Below are 15665 nucleotides of genomic sequence, written 5' to 3' on the forward strand. Positions count from 1 at the left end.
AATAATAAATTTGATAATTTTTTTTTTTTTTTAATTAATTATAAACTTTTCTCCAAAAAAAATATGATAAAGCAGTCTCTGTTGAACTTTAAGCACAAAAACATTTCAAATTTATGATTTCAGTCTAATACCTATTTATAGACCGAGGTCTGGCTACATAAGAAACCTTATCATCGTTACATGGCTATTTTTTTGTGTAAAGTATCCTTTTGTGTAGCCATTGTGAAATAGTCATGTCTGCCAGCGCGATCCCGTGGCTTAAAACGGGGGCGCCAATCGAAGGGGTGAAATTTTGACACTAAAAATATTATAAGGTACACGAGTTATAATTGCCAAATAGCTTTTATTTATTATTAAGAAATGTGTAATATTGTTGACAGACATTTTTCTCGTGGCTGAAATGCCGGCAGACAACGCCAAAGAAGCACAGAATTTTGACAAAAGAAAATCATCGCATACATGCATGTCGGTTGGTGGAATGTCATGTTTATTGTTAATTAATTTAAAAAGCCGTATGCAAAAGGGCAGACAAAAAAATCGTTATTGAAATAATAAAAATGTATATTTATAATATAATCGTATATTATATGATTTATCTATACTTAAATGGATGAGGCGACGAGCGTTCCCTGAAAGCGCTAGAGTAATATCGCGCTTTTGATAACTGTCTGCAGCTGATTGAGCCACGATCTTTTTGTCTGCCCTTTTGCATACGGCTTTTAAAATAAATAAATATGACATTTCACCAATCGGCATGCAAATATGCTATACTTTTTTTCATTCTTCAAATTTCATTTTTTAATAATTTTTAAAATTTCATGCCTCTTTCGCGTTTTCTGTCGGCATTTTAGCGACTGGAAAAATGTCTGCCAAAAATTTTCCACGTTTCTTAATAATAAATAAAAGCTACTTTCGCAATTATAACTCATGCTTCTTATAATATTTTTAGTGCCAAAATTTCACCCTTTCGATTGGCCGCCCCCGCTTTAAGCCCCGGGATCGCGCTGGCAGACATGACTATTTCATAATGGCTACACAAAAGGATACTTCACACAAAAAATTAGCCATGTAACGATGATAAGGTTTTTTATGTAGCCAGCTCTCTTAGACTATTAGTCAACATGTTTAATTTATGTCAGTGATGACACGTATTGATTATTTCGTTTCCAATTATCTCGAGAACCATTACTCGTAGCGATTTTTACCGAGGGAAATTTTGTACGTAAAAAATGTCGTGAATGTATATTTTTTTACTCAGTAATTTTATACAGGTACGGACGAAAAGTTATTATCCTTCAAACCAGTTAAGAAATATGTAGGTGGCGACCTCTACAAGTAGGAATAATATTGACATCAAAATCAAACTTCTCATGTCAAAAAACTCCCAGATACCAATTTTCATCCAGATATTGACGTTACTACATAAATTATTTGGAAAAAATCTCGAAATAAAAATGAAACTTCTACACCCTGTATCTCCAAAACTAAGCATTTTAGAACATACATTTATACAAACCCTTTTACTTATTTTTATCTACAGCCTGCAGCATATGCTGCCTAAGTTTCCGGAATACTATGCAATGACCACCCTGCATATTGTTAATTTACCTATTCAAAAGTCCTTTTTCATTTCAACAGGCGGTTTATGCCATTAAACGTATCTCAGAAATCGAGCACATGACATTTATGTCTGTTTTGCTCTATCTTCTTGCGTTTCTCTGTCAAAACAGACCAATTTCGACCACCCTGTACATTAGCTAAACACACACAAACTTACCCTGCAACTGATATATGGTCGCCTGATACTCGGCCAACTTCTCGTCGATATAATCCTGTGATTGATTGGCTATAATTTCAGCTGTGGACGGACCAGAGTCCTCGTCCTCGTCCAGTTCGTAGTTTTGGGGCAGAGGTGGAGGGGTTAGAGGCATCCCCACGTACTCGTAGTCGCGATTGGGGGGACCGATATCGGCGTAGGTCACCGGCGAGTAGGTCACGGGGGAGTAAGTACGCGACGAGTAGGGATGTACGCCTTGGAAGTAGGGGTCGGGGGAGACGCATCTTGGTGCTGGTGATGGCTGAAAAAAAGAAAAGAAGATAATAAAGAAAATATATAACTCTGTATGTTTGTTGTAAATTAATTTCAGGTCTTTACAATTTTGGTCTGTTACAAATATTGATATTTTCTTTCCTAAGTAAAAAATTATAGCAGTAGAGGACTCCCGGAGCAGGAAGTGACGTCACACGTAAGGTAAGAACGGTTAAAATACCCTAATAAACAAGAATAAACAGGTTTGAACCGCTTTGAACCTCTTTTTAGTTTAAAACAACAGAAAATCTTTGTTTGAGGGTGGGGCAACCTTAATAATTGTATTTTATAGAAACATGAATTCCCCATTAAATATCAGAATAGTATACTGGATTTTCCATTTAAACTAAAGGAGTAACTTGCTTTTAAAGGTGATCCATGTTCAACATTAATTTTGCCTGATCCTGTACTTTTTGGGTCAGGTTTTAATTTGATTTAAAGTACAATAGTTATTACAATAGTTTTTTTTTTACTATGTACAGGGTGGCTCGAATTCGACGTTCATCATTGGGATTTCGGAAACCGTAAGAGATACAGGATCGGTTAGATGGAGGCAAAGTTGCGCAATTTGATGCTCAATAAAATGCCGTATTGCATTTTTTTATTTTTATTTTTTTGCATAAAATATTCTGGTGATGGAATTTTCTGTACGAAACGTCGGCAAATATCAGAGTGACTATATATAGTGTTTTAAGAGTGATGAAAGGATTTAATTAAATTGAAAAAAAATCAGGTCCGTATTTAAAAAAATTAAGTTGATGATGGGTCAATATTTAATCACACAGAGTTATAGAGCAGAAGAAGTGGCCATGAAAATATGTTTTTCATTTTAAGTTATCTTAACAAATAAAGCCAGGAAACAATAGAAAACAAAATTGAAAATTCCGTTTTTTTTTCGAATATATTCGGAACTATTCGGAATTTTTCAAAATGCAATACGGCACTTTATTGAGCATCAAATTGTGCAACTTTGCCTCCATTTAAACGATCCTATATCTCTTACGGTCTCCGAAATCCCAATGATGAGCGTCGAATTCGAACCACCCTGTACATATTAGGCTATACCGGGTAAATTCCAATTTAGGTAGGTTTTATTGAAATTTAAAAATTATTCTTCATTTTTAGAAAATGTTAAATAAGTCAAAAACCTTACATTTCAGTCATATACTTTCCTAATAAAACTTAACTTTTTTGTTCTCCTAAAATTAAAAAATCAATTAATATATAGGGTGTTCCATTACAAAAAACACAACTTTGATGTGTAACTTTTTCCACCCTGTAGAACTCTCTATATCTTTAAAAAGTGCTCTGAATTAATCTACATTTTCACAAAGAGTGCCTTGGAGCCTCCTCGTCGTATGAGAGGCGCCACCCTGTACTTACGTCTAATATTATTTCTATTGCTGAATAGTTGTCATTGTTAAAATAATTCACATTAAATTTGAACTACCTATATCTTCTAAATATTTCTACACTCTATGGATACATTTAACCTTTGAATAAGAAGACTAAGGAAGGAGCATAATGCTATCCATGTACTCATGCATGGTGAGCGGAAAAAGGATTCTAGGGTGGGGATCCTTGACAGTTCTGTTTGACGATTCATTTGACACATTTGAATTTGATTTGAAATTTTGTGGATTTGTCACTCTTTACGGAACTTATTTTATGTTATTTATTATTTATTCTACTACTGATAGTTGTATAAAGGTAGTAAATCTAGATGGAAATTGTGGCAGAACTTAAATTAACAGTGACACTATCGCGATTTATCGAAAAAGACTCTAAAATAGTTGGTTGTGTAGTGTGCGGTTGATCTCGGCAAAAATCGAGTGAAATAATCGAATAACTTTTCGCTAGTAAGTGACTATATAATATACATACGTGTAGTAAACCGATCATTTATGAAATTCACTTAAATTAACTAATTATATATTTTTCTTGCATTTTTGCTTTTATTTACTACTTGTCAAAGATTAGATGTCAACGAATTTAGATACGTCAATTTGACTTACCTGCTTCAGTAGCGTGTCGGATGTTTGTAATTATAAATAATTATTATAACTTATCTATTTTTATTTTTGTTAGAATTTTATATTTTTAAAACAATTTTAATAACTACCAACATTTATTACAGTTGAGGGTTGGAACCTTTGGTGTTACACAGCAAAATAAAAACACTAAATCACCACAATACACCAAAACACTTTTACTTTTACACTGGACGCGCGTTTCGCTAACCCTGTTAGCATCATCAGCAGATGATTATAAACTGAATCTAAGAATAAGTGATAATCTTAGAATAAAGTGAGTTTATAATCATCTGCTGATGATGCTAACATGGTTAGCGAAACGCGCGTCCAGTGTAAAAGTAAAAGTGTTTTGGTGTATTGTGGTGATTTAGTGTTTTTATTTTGCTACAAACATTTATTCAGAACGTAAAATTAAAACAAATATATTGAGTCTACCCCACGTCTACCCTATATCATAGTTTTACATTTTTTAAATAAAATTAGAACGGCACTGATAAACCGGAATTTAAGTCGGCCATATTTGAGGCCCCTTCGCGATGGAAGATTTTTGATACGCTCCTTCCTTAGTCTTCTTATTCAAAGATGGATAGCATTATGCTCCTTCCTTAGTCTTCGTATTTAAAGCATTTAACAATATCCTACGATGCATTGGCTGACATGCATTTGCTGACATTGACACAATCACATTTTCATGAAGTATGTTTCTAGAAAAATCATTCTTTTTATCTCTTCTCTTAGTATTATCCCAACCGAATGCACTATTATCTCAAGGTATTTCTCTTACACTTACTTAGAAACCTACAAAAATAGTGTAACCCTTACTTCTAGAATTGCTTGAAACAAACAGTAAACCACACCACAACATAAACGTTGTCGTCTTTTTTGCAAATGCCGCCACGAAGTTGTCATGTCTTCAGAAGGATTCAATGGACTTCCTAAATTTCCATAAAGTTGCCAGAGTCAAGGTAATAATTTTAGATAATCCAAACTCTAAGAAAAACTATTTCAATGAAGTATTTTAGCATAATTGTCATGGCGAAGCTACTGAAGCAGAGAAAACAGAAGAAACATCAAAATTATGCAAAGATCTTCTAAAAGAAAGCTTGATGACTTTAACTCATTATTGTCATTCAGTTTTAAAGATGAAAACAGGTATTCTATGTTTTATTATTAAATATAAAATAAGTACAATCATATAAATATGTCTTTAAAATGGGACACCATTTCTAGATGTGTAGATAAATTTTTGATATTAACAATTTAGAATTTTAGAATTTAGAATGAGTGGGAGGGGGGTTAATCACTTCGACCTTACAGATCCATTGTGTCCCCCTTTCTTGAATCATAACTCATCATACAGTCCCAGGGCTTTGACGAAAGCCAGTATCTGGGAAGGTTTTATAGAGGGTAGTTCTCCATCTCCAATATCAGTCGTACCAAAATTCATGGCACGAATGGTTGTCGTCTCGGCGCACTCAGTGATGAGGTGTACTGGTGTTTCCCCATCTTCCCCACAGAATCTGCATTCGTCGTTTCTTCTTAGTTTCAATCTACTGAGGTGTTCATTGAGGAGACAGTGTCCTGTTACAAACCCCGTGACAATCCGAAGATTGTTCTTACTCAGACCCAGGAAGATCTGTGATTTTTCTTGATCATAAGCCCTCAGAAACTTCTTCGAGTGTCTTAGACCATTGGAAAATTTCCATTCCAGGTTGCGGATGGAATCTTCCAAGTTCTTGAGTTCCGCCTTGAGTTGGTTACCACTTGGAAAGCAGAACGGTTCTGGTTCAGTTAGTGGAGTGTTCGCTGCTTTCCTAGCTAGATTATTTGCTTTTTCATTGCCTTCTATCCCTTGGTGAGCAGGCACCCAGTGTAGGAGGACTTTGTTTTCTTTGCCTAATTTATTCAGCTTCTCTATGCATTCTTTGACCAATTTCGAATTGATTGATACTGAGTTGATCGCCTTTAACGCTGCTTGACTATCAGATAAGATGGCTATTTCTTGTTTCCGATTAACAATATAATCATCATCATAATTTTCAGCTTATTCAACCATTTCCAGCTATGGTATAGATAGCCTTCCTTACATGTTTAGATAATATATTTGTAATTATTAGGTATAAAATATAAAGGTCTGGTCTTCTAGGTCTCTTAATTCATCGTGGGTACCATGCTGTGATTTCTGTGATCCATCTGTTGTCCGTCTTCTTGCCAGGTGTCCAACCCATTGCCACTTGGGGGATTTGATTCTGTAAAAGGCATCTATTACCTGAAATTTTGTCGTATCCAGTCTATTTTTACGGTCTTTCTTGGTTCTCCCCAGCATATTTCTTTCCATTGAGCTTTGTGCGACCTACAGTTTCCTTATAAAGTCCATTTTAAATGTCCAGGTTTCTCATGCATAGGTCATGGCTGCGATAGTACACATTGGTCAAATTTTTTCTTCTTTAGATAAACTGACTTTATAGATTTGAATATGATTGAATTTCTTCCAGATATGTACTCCATGCTAACTTAATTCTTCTGTTGATTTCTAGTAGATCCTGAGCTGTGTATTAGTTGTACCTATTAAAGCGGCTACAGACGGCATGGCAAGCCTTGGCCAGTGTCCGCTCGTTTCAACGTTGGCGCATCGTGTGTATGCAAAACATATGGCAAAGCAGAGGCAAGGTTGGCGCTGGCCAGGGTTCGCCTATGAAGCGGTATTTTCGACACACATCAAAGGGACTTGTTGAAACTCGCCAGTGGGCTTGATCGCCGTACACACGACATATGTTAGTCCAAGAGAGCTTGAGTTTAAATGACAATAAAATTCTAATTTGTTTGAATAGTTTATGGTATCCCTTGAAGAAGTTTGTCGAATGAGAAGAGAATTGCGAGAATGAGAAGAGAATTGGGATTTTTGACAGAAGTAATGCAGATGAAGTTAAAAGTAGAGCAGACGCTGCTATTACTTCATCATCGCAGTCGAACTCCATTTCTTGTGTTATTTTTGTACCCTTGTACAACGTTCGCCTTCACTTGCCTCGAAAAGACTGGCAAAGATAAAATATGTAATGTGTACGGTCGTCGGTGCGCGAATATAAAGCAAAGACCAACGCTTCTACAAACGTTTGCTGAAACGCTGGCCATGGCTTGCCATGCCGTCTGTAGCCGGCTTTATACCTATAATATATTCTTCTATTATTTCTTGTTGTTGTTGCTGTTTCTCGATTTTTATCGGTAAGTGTCAAAATTGTTGAGGGAGAATTCACTCCAACCGAACAATTCTACAGCGATAGAAACTTTCCAACTATGTGACATGGAATTAATAATGAGAGGCCTTTTGTCAAATATATCGCTTCCAGATTAGTTTTCTCATAATTAATCTTAAAATTAATCTTTTCGTGGCAACACCTTGAACGGAAATTACTACAGGCACAATCTTCACAGAATTTAGATTCCACAAACATTTTAGTTCGAAAGCAAGGTTTTGGTATTTAACAGATTTTCCTGCTCTACTTTTTGGATCTTATGATAGAGGAGAATACCCATCTCAATTATAGACGCCATCTTATTGACTTTATCGATCAATACTATGTCTGGCCTATTATTTTATATTATTGTGTTATTTATTAGAATGTATTTTCTGTCTACTAGTTCGTTGTACAATATAATATAAATACCTGTGTCTTAGAGACTATATTAAAATAGATTTTATCATAAAGGGTTCGCCTATGAAGCGGTATTTTCGACACACATCAAAGGGACTTGTTGAAACTCGCCAGTGGGCTTGATCGCCGTACACACGACATATGTTAGTCCAAGAGAGCTTGAGTTTAAATGACAATAAAATTCTAATTTGTTTGAATAGTTTATGGTATCCCTTGAAGAAGTTTGTCGAATGAGAAGAGAATTGCGAGAATGAGAAGAGAATTGGGATTTTTGACAGAAGTAATGCAGATGAAGTTAAAAGTAGAGCAGACGCTGCTATTACTTCATCATCGCAGTCGAACTCCATTTCTTGTGTTATTTTTGTACCCTTGTACAACGTTCGCCTTCACTTGCCTCGAAAAGACTGGCAAAGATAAAATATGTAATGTGTACGGTCGTCGGTGCGCGAATATAAAGCAAAGACCAACGCTTCTACAAACGTTTGCTGAAACGCTGGCCATGGCTTGCCATGCCGTCTGTAACCGGCTTTATACCTATAATATATTCTTCTATTATTTCTTGTTGTTGTTGCTGTTTCTCGATTTTTATCGGTAAGTGTCAAAATTGTTGAGGGAGAATTCACTCCAACCGAACAATTCTACAGCGATAGAAACTTTCCAACTATGTGACATGGAATTAATAATGAGAGGCCTTTTGTCAAATATATCGCTTCCAGATTAGTTTTCTCATAATTAATCTTAAAATTAATCTTTTCGTGGCAACACCTTGAACGGAAATTACTACAGGCACAATCTTCACAGAATTTAGATTCCACAAACGTTTTAGTTCGAAAGCAAGGTTTTGGTATTTAACAGATTTTTCCTGCTCTACTTTTTGGATCTTATGATAGAGGAGAATACCCATCTCAATTATAGACGCCATCTTATTGACTTTATCGATCAATACTATGTCTGGCCTATTATTTTATATTATTGTGTTATTTATTAGAATGTATTTTCTGTCTACTAGTTCGTTGTACAATATAATATAAATACCTGTGTCTTAGAGACTATATTAAAATAGATTTTATCATAAAGGGTTCGCCTATGAAGCGGTATTTTCGACACACATCAAAGGGACTTGTTGAAACTCGCCAGTGGGCTTGATCGCCGTACACACGACATATGTTAGTCCAAGAGAGCTTGAGTTTAAATGACAATAAAATTCTAATTTGTTTGAATAGTTTATGGTATCCCTTGAAGAAGTTTGTCGAATGAGAAGAGAATTGCGAGAATGAGAAGAGAATTGGGATTTTTGACAGAAGTAATGCAGATGAAGTTAAAAGTAGAGCAGACGCTGCTATTACTTCATCATCGCAGTCGAACTCCATTTCTTGTGTTATTTTTGTACCCTTGTACAACGTTCGCCTTCACTTGCCTCGAAAAGACTGGCAAAGATAAAATATGTAATGTGTACGGTCGTCGGTGCGCGAATATAAAGCAAAGACCAACGCTTCTACAAACGTTTGCTGAAACGCTGGCCATGGCTTGCCATGCCGTCTGTAACCGGCTTTATACCTATAATATATTCTTCTATTATTTCTTGTTGTTGTTGCTGTTTCTCGATTTTTATCGGTAAGTGTCAAAATTGTTGAGGGAGAATTCACTCCAACCGAACAATTCTACAGCGATAGAAACTTTCCAACTATGTGACATGGAATTAATAATGAGAGGCCTTTTGTCAAATATATCGCTTCCAGATTAGTTTTCTCATAATTAATCTTAAAATTAATCTTTTCGTGGCAACACCTTGAACGGAAATTACTACAGGCACAATCTTCACAGAATTTAGATTCCACAAACATTTTAGTTCGAAAGCAAGGTTTTGGTATTTAACAGATTTTTCCTGCTCTACTTTTTGGATCTTATGATAGAGGAGAATACCCATCTCAATTATAGACGCCATCTTATTGACTTTATCGATCAATACTATGTCTGGCCTATTATTTTATATTATTGTGTTATTTATTAGAATGTATTTTCTGTCTACTAGTTCGTTGTACAATATAATATAAATACCTGTGTCTTAGAGACTATATTAAAATAGATTTTATCATAAAGGGTTCGCCTATGAAGCGGTATTTTCGACACACATCAAAGGGACTTGTTGAAACTCGCCAGTGGGCTTGATCGCCGTACACACGACATATGTTAGTCCAAGAGAGCTTGAGTTTAAATGACAATAAAATTCTAATTTGTTTGAATAGTTTATGGTATCCCTTGAAGAAGTTTGTCGAATGAGAAGAGAATTGCGAGAATGAGAAGAGAATTGGGATTTTTGACAGAAGTAATGCAGATGAAGTTAAAAGTAGAGCAGACGCTGCTATTACTTCATCATCGCAGTCGAACTCCATTTCTTGTGTTATTTTTGTACCCTTGTACAACGTTCGCCTTCACTTGCCTCGAAAAGACTGGCAAAGATAAAATATGTAATGTGTACGGTCGTCGGTGCGCGAATATAAAGCAAAGACCAACGCTTCTACAAACGTTTGCTGAAACGCTGGCCATGGCTTGCCATGCCGTCTGTAGCCGGCTTTATACCTATAATATATTCTTCTATTATTTCTTGTTGTTGTTGCTGTTTCTCGATTTTTATCGGTAAGTGTCAAAATTGTTGAGGAGAATTCACTCCAACCGAACAATTCTACAGCGATAGAAACTTTCCAACTATGTGACATGGAATTAATAATGAGAGGCCTTTTGTCAAATATATCGCTTCCAGATTAGTTTTCTCATAATTAATCTTAAAATTAATCTTTTCGTGGCAACACCTTGAACGGAAATTACTACAGGCACAATCTTCACAGAATTTAGATTCCACAAACGTTTTAGTTCGAAAGCAAGGTTTGGTATTTAACAGATTTTTCCTGCTCTACTTTTTGGATCTTATGATAGAGGAGAATACCCATCTCAATTATAGACGCCATCTTATTGACTTTATCGATCAATACTATGTCTGGCCTATTATTTTATATTATTGTGTTATTTATTAGAATGTATTTTCTGTCTACTAGTTCGTTGTACAATATAATATAAATACCTGTGTCTTGGAGACTATATTAAAATAGATTTTATCATAAAAAAATACATTAACATCAATATCTACTAGGTGATACTAAGGTTTTAAGATATAATTAGGTTTTACTTTATTGTGATTATCCATCATTAAATTGTCAAATAAATATATAGTGTCGAGTAAAATATATTTTACCAAAACATTTAACTATTTTGATAATTAAAAGAATAGTAGTAGCTACGGTTCCTCTAACATAAAATGTTATATCTACAGCCATTGCTGCAGTATCCAGTACTGAAATATCCAACGACATTCAAGAACCAGAGGCTCCATACCATCCATCCAACGTAGTGTTCGAATCAGAAACACCAAAAGTTAAGCGAGCTTTGCCAATATTGCACTACGAACAACCTTCTAAGAACACTATTATACAACCTAACAATGAAAATAATAAAAGGACTATTATTACCACTCCTAAACATACCGAAGTGTTCCAAATCAGAGTTAAAAGAAAGGTCAAAAAAAGGGAGACTGAGGAAGATGTGAACGTACCTTACGAGGGCCATCATAAAAAGAAACCTAAATGGGATGTGTTGGATGTTATGAAACACGTGAGGTATTCGTTTTTGGGAAAGATGTTTGAAGATAGTAAGTGCTAGAAAAAAATAATGTTATTTATAGTCGGTCCTCAATTAATTGTGACTTCTATCATCATCATCATCATTTTCAGCTTTTTCAACTTTTTCCAATTATGGTGTAGCCTCCCGCACATATTTAGATACTCTCTTTGTAGTTGGACCCATTGTTGTCTATTCTTGACTATGCGGGCCCAAGTTGTCCCTACTAATTTCCTAATATCATGGTCCCATCTCAGGTTCGGTCTTCTTCTAGGACTCTTAATTCCTCGTGAGTAACATGCTGTAATTTTTGTGGTCCGTCTGTTGTCCGTCTTTCTTGCCAGGTGTCCTGCTCATTGCCACTTGAGGGATTTAACTCTGTGGATGACTTGTTTTACCTGGGTCTTTTGTCGTTTCCACTCTATTCTTTTACGGTCTTTCTTGGTTATTCCCAGCATATTTCGTTCCATTGAGCATTGTACGACCTGCAGTTTTCTTATGATGTCCGTTTTAAGTGTCCAAGTTTTGCTTGCATAGGTCATCACTGTTAGTACACATTGGTCGAATGTTTTCTTCTTTAAATAAAGTGGCATTCTAGATTTCCATATGATTGAGCTTCTTCCATAAGTACTCCATGCTAACTTAATTCTTCGGTTGATTTCTGATAGTAGAGATCCCGAGCTGTGTATGTTGTCCCAAATGTATATATAAATTCTTTTATTATTTCCAGTTTTTTGTTATTTATAGGAATGTCTCTTCTGTCCACTAGTTCGTTACAGTCTAGTACATTACTTTAGTTTTTGCTAAATTCATTTTGAGACCTACTTTATTGCTGGCTGCATTTAGTTTGTTAATTTGTGTTTGTAGTTCTTCAGGACTATTTTTATTGGCAATTAGGACTATGTCATCAGCAAATCTTAGATATTCTCCATCTATTTTTAATCCTTTGTTAGTCCAGTCTACTTGACGGAAGACTTCTTCTAGTGTTGCTGTAAACAGCTTTGGGGATATCGCGTCTCCCTGTCATACTACTTTGCCAGTTGGGAACACTGGGGTTATTTTATATATCATTACTCTAGCTTTAGCTTCTTTGTATATATTGGCAAGAGTTTCCATATAAGGCCTGTCAATACCTTGTTTCGTTAGGGCTTCTATTATTGCCTTAGCGAAAAAGGCAATTTTGAAATGTTATTGTTCGAAAGCCTTCTCAAAGTCTATAAAGGCTATGGCTAGTGGAAACTCGTATTCTTTTGTTCGCTTGATAGTTTCTCTTAGTGTATGTATATGATCAATCGTGCTGAAACCGCTTCTAAAGCCTTTAAAATAAGTATTTCTTAGATTATTTCCAGTGTTGTTATTTATTAGAATATATTTTCAATGTGACTTCCATACTTAAGGTAATCTTGAATGCTAAATCTTATTCTGCGGTCTTTGCTCGCCAATTTCTGGACATACGCTTTTTAGCCGACCATACCAATAGGTATGGGAGGCTATTAGGATCGGCAAAAAAAAAGTTTTTTTAATTTCACTCAAAATGAGTTATTTGGGTCATAAATGACCTAAATACAAAATATTTTCATGGTGTCTGTCTGTCTGTCTGTCCGTCTGTAACACGATAACTCAAAAACCGCTGAACCGATTTTAACCAAATTTGGCACAAGAATACTCTGGCACCCGAGAATCTGGCCATTAGTTTTTGGTGGGGGTGGGGGGTTGGTAAGGGGGTATGGGAGGGGGTTAAAAATTTAAAAAAATCGTAATTCCAAAATTACAGTAGCTAGCGAAACGCGGTTTTCAAATTAAGATTAGGAATAATATTTGCAACAAAATTTGTAATAACATCAAAATCAGTCAAAGTCGCAGTTTTCGAGATATTAACATATTTTAGTATGGGCGGCTATACGTGCCTCCCGGCGCCAATTTTTTAACTTATTAATAAGTAATTGTAATAAAAGTAATTACTAAAATAACACCACTAGCTGGGGTGACTGGATAATTTTAAATAATTTGACGCAAACGAAATCACTTTGCTGCCAATGAAAGAATTCCACATGTTCTTGATTGAATCGAGCTTTCAAAAGAAGAGAATTTCCTATTTTATAAAGAATCCTTGAGGACCGACTATAAATAATATAACCATTAAAGTATTTAGTAGAGTGAGTTGTTTCAGAGATAAAGAATCGTTTGAGTGAAGACGAAGACGATTTCATCGATATAGGCAACCTGGGTAAAGAAAAGGAAGACCCCGGTCTATTTGAAACTGTCAAATCAACACTGACGACGCTTCAAGATACTCCCGAAGCAAATTTTCTGATGGTAGTGTTTGGTGGTCATTTGCACGGGATAAAAAATAAACACAGTCCGATGATTCAAAGTGTGAAACACGTTATGGAAAACACTAACGCGGAGGATACTTTGATTATTGTTACAGGTGACGGAATGAGAAAAATAGTATCTATAATATTTGATATAACTTTATGTCGTTAGGATCATGTATAGAAAATGAAAATAAAGAAGAGTCGGCAGCTGAAGAACAGGAGCATCCGGAAACAATACCTGTTTATGCTAGAGGTATGACTTGAATGAGATTTTATTATACTTACATCTTCTTATTTGTCTTGTCGATTTCAAAATTTGCAAACCATTTTCCATTTACTTCTACTAAACCGATTCTTTTAAAGCTTTAGACACATATTGAGTTCTCGAGACAAAACAAAAATATTATAAACACTCCATCCATTCAATTTTTTTTATAATAGTATAACAGTATAACAATAGTGCCATCAGACCAATAAATCCAAAATGGTCAAACTGGTTCTGCTTCAGAGAAGGTCTGTTTCAGAGAGGGCCGATTTTAAACAGCCCACCTACACCTCAGCATGACAGTTGACAGGAACCGCCGGCCGCCTTCTTGGATTTGCTGGTTTGTTAGCCCCCTTATTGTATTACTCTATATCTACACTAAAATCCCAATTAAGATTTATTTTGAAATTATAAACATCATCTACTGTCATTTATCTACAGGAGCTATAATACTATGTCTGTTTAAGGTCCAAAATGCGATATTTTATCGGAATGTAACGTGCTATACGATCTACCATTAACAATACAGAAAATTTTAGGGCTTGAAAATGGTTCAGGTACAATCTTTAATAATAAACAATTGGATGTCCCGTCACACAGTACTATAATATTTATTTTTTATCTCATATTCTTGTTATTGCATTTAATATTTTTCTGCCAATATGAATTTTCACTTTAACTATTAATTTTATTTTAGGTTTCGAAGATCTACAAGCTGAAAATAGTTTAACACAGTAATCTGAAAAGATGTAAAAGTATTTGTAATATCCTAACTAATTTAGATAATTACTTATATCTGTATATTTAAAATATATATCTTTTAAAGAGTAATGATAAGTGCTTTGGATTGAAAATGGAACATTATTTTTTTTTTCACGATTCTATCGATTGTACCATGACATGTTGCCGGAATATTTCCATTCTTATTCTCTCATCTAGATGATTATTATTATCGTTATTATCACTAGATTCTTAATCTAAAAATGTTTTTTGTCCTGACATGTAATGCTTTACATTTTATTTTTTAATTTCCAATCGGTGAGTTTTATCAAAAAAACACAAGAGGTAAAAAAGTTTCTAAACAAACTAAACTATCCAAATTAAAGCATTTGCATGTGTTTGATAAGATACTTCTTTAAATTTCGTTAACAAGAATGATAGGGCCGATAGGGGTAGTTTATTTCAACCCCTTCCACTCATTTTAAAAAAGTAAAAAAATTATCTGAAAGTGTGTTTTCATAACAGTAATGCTTCCATAAAATTTCATTAGTCTATCTCTTTTCGTTTTCAAGATAAAAAATAAAAACATTATTTTTCCGCCATTTTTGTACCGCGATATCTCCCTAATGGTTGACTTTTGACCCAACGTTTATAAAGCAAACTACCCTTTATTTTGAAGAAGGAATCACCCCCTAACGTTTTTCGCATTTGTTTTGAAACACCCTGTATATGTAGGTGTTATCATTTTTGTTTTCTGCTTTTGCTCTTTATACCACTTACATAAAGATTTAAACAAAAGCCTAAAAAGAGCATCGGCAACTAAAGTTAGTCCTCGACTAGCCCTGGAATATTATTTTTTATTCTACATCATTTTACATGTATTTTCGATGTATTATCTGTTTCCGTAAAAATGGA

At 34.8% G+C, this 15665-nt stretch overlaps 1 protein-coding gene across 1 annotated transcript; it reads left to right on the top strand.

The window, feature by feature from the left end:
* The first annotated feature begins 4750 nt into the window (after positions 1–4750).
* Positions 4751–14861, top strand: LOC115888535. The gene is made up of 8 exons (XM_030908282.1): positions 4751–4893; positions 4951–5087; positions 5145–5274; positions 11104–11478; positions 13618–13878; positions 13935–14018; positions 14498–14587; positions 14728–14861. Exons 1-8 carry the CDS (start codon positions 4821–4823, stop codon positions 14766–14768), a joined length of 1191 nt encoding a protein of 396 aa, XP_030764142.1. The 5' UTR covers positions 4751–4820; the 3' UTR covers positions 14769–14861.
* The last annotated feature ends 804 nt before the right edge of the window (positions 14862–15665 follow it).

Source organism: Sitophilus oryzae, unplaced genomic scaffold (assembly GCF_002938485.1).
Source record: "Sitophilus oryzae breed Bouriz unplaced genomic scaffold, Soryzae_2.0 scaffold_801_pilon_pilon, whole genome shotgun sequence".
In the NCBI taxonomy this organism is placed as follows: Eukaryota; Metazoa; Arthropoda; class Insecta; order Coleoptera; family Curculionidae; genus Sitophilus; species Sitophilus oryzae.

Coding starts and splice junctions, on each gene's coding strand:
- LOC115888535 (XM_030908282.1), top strand. CDS start 4,821: ATGTTTCTAGAAAAATCATTCTTTTTATCTCTTCTCTTAGTATTATCC. Junction 4,894..4,950: donor GAATGCACTATTATCTCAAG/GTATTTCTCTTA, acceptor CCTTACTTCTAG/AATTGCTTGAAACAAACAGT. Junction 11,479..13,617: donor GGGAAAGATGTTTGAAGATA/GTAAGTGCTAGA, acceptor GAGTTGTTTCAG/AGATAAAGAATCGTTTGAGT.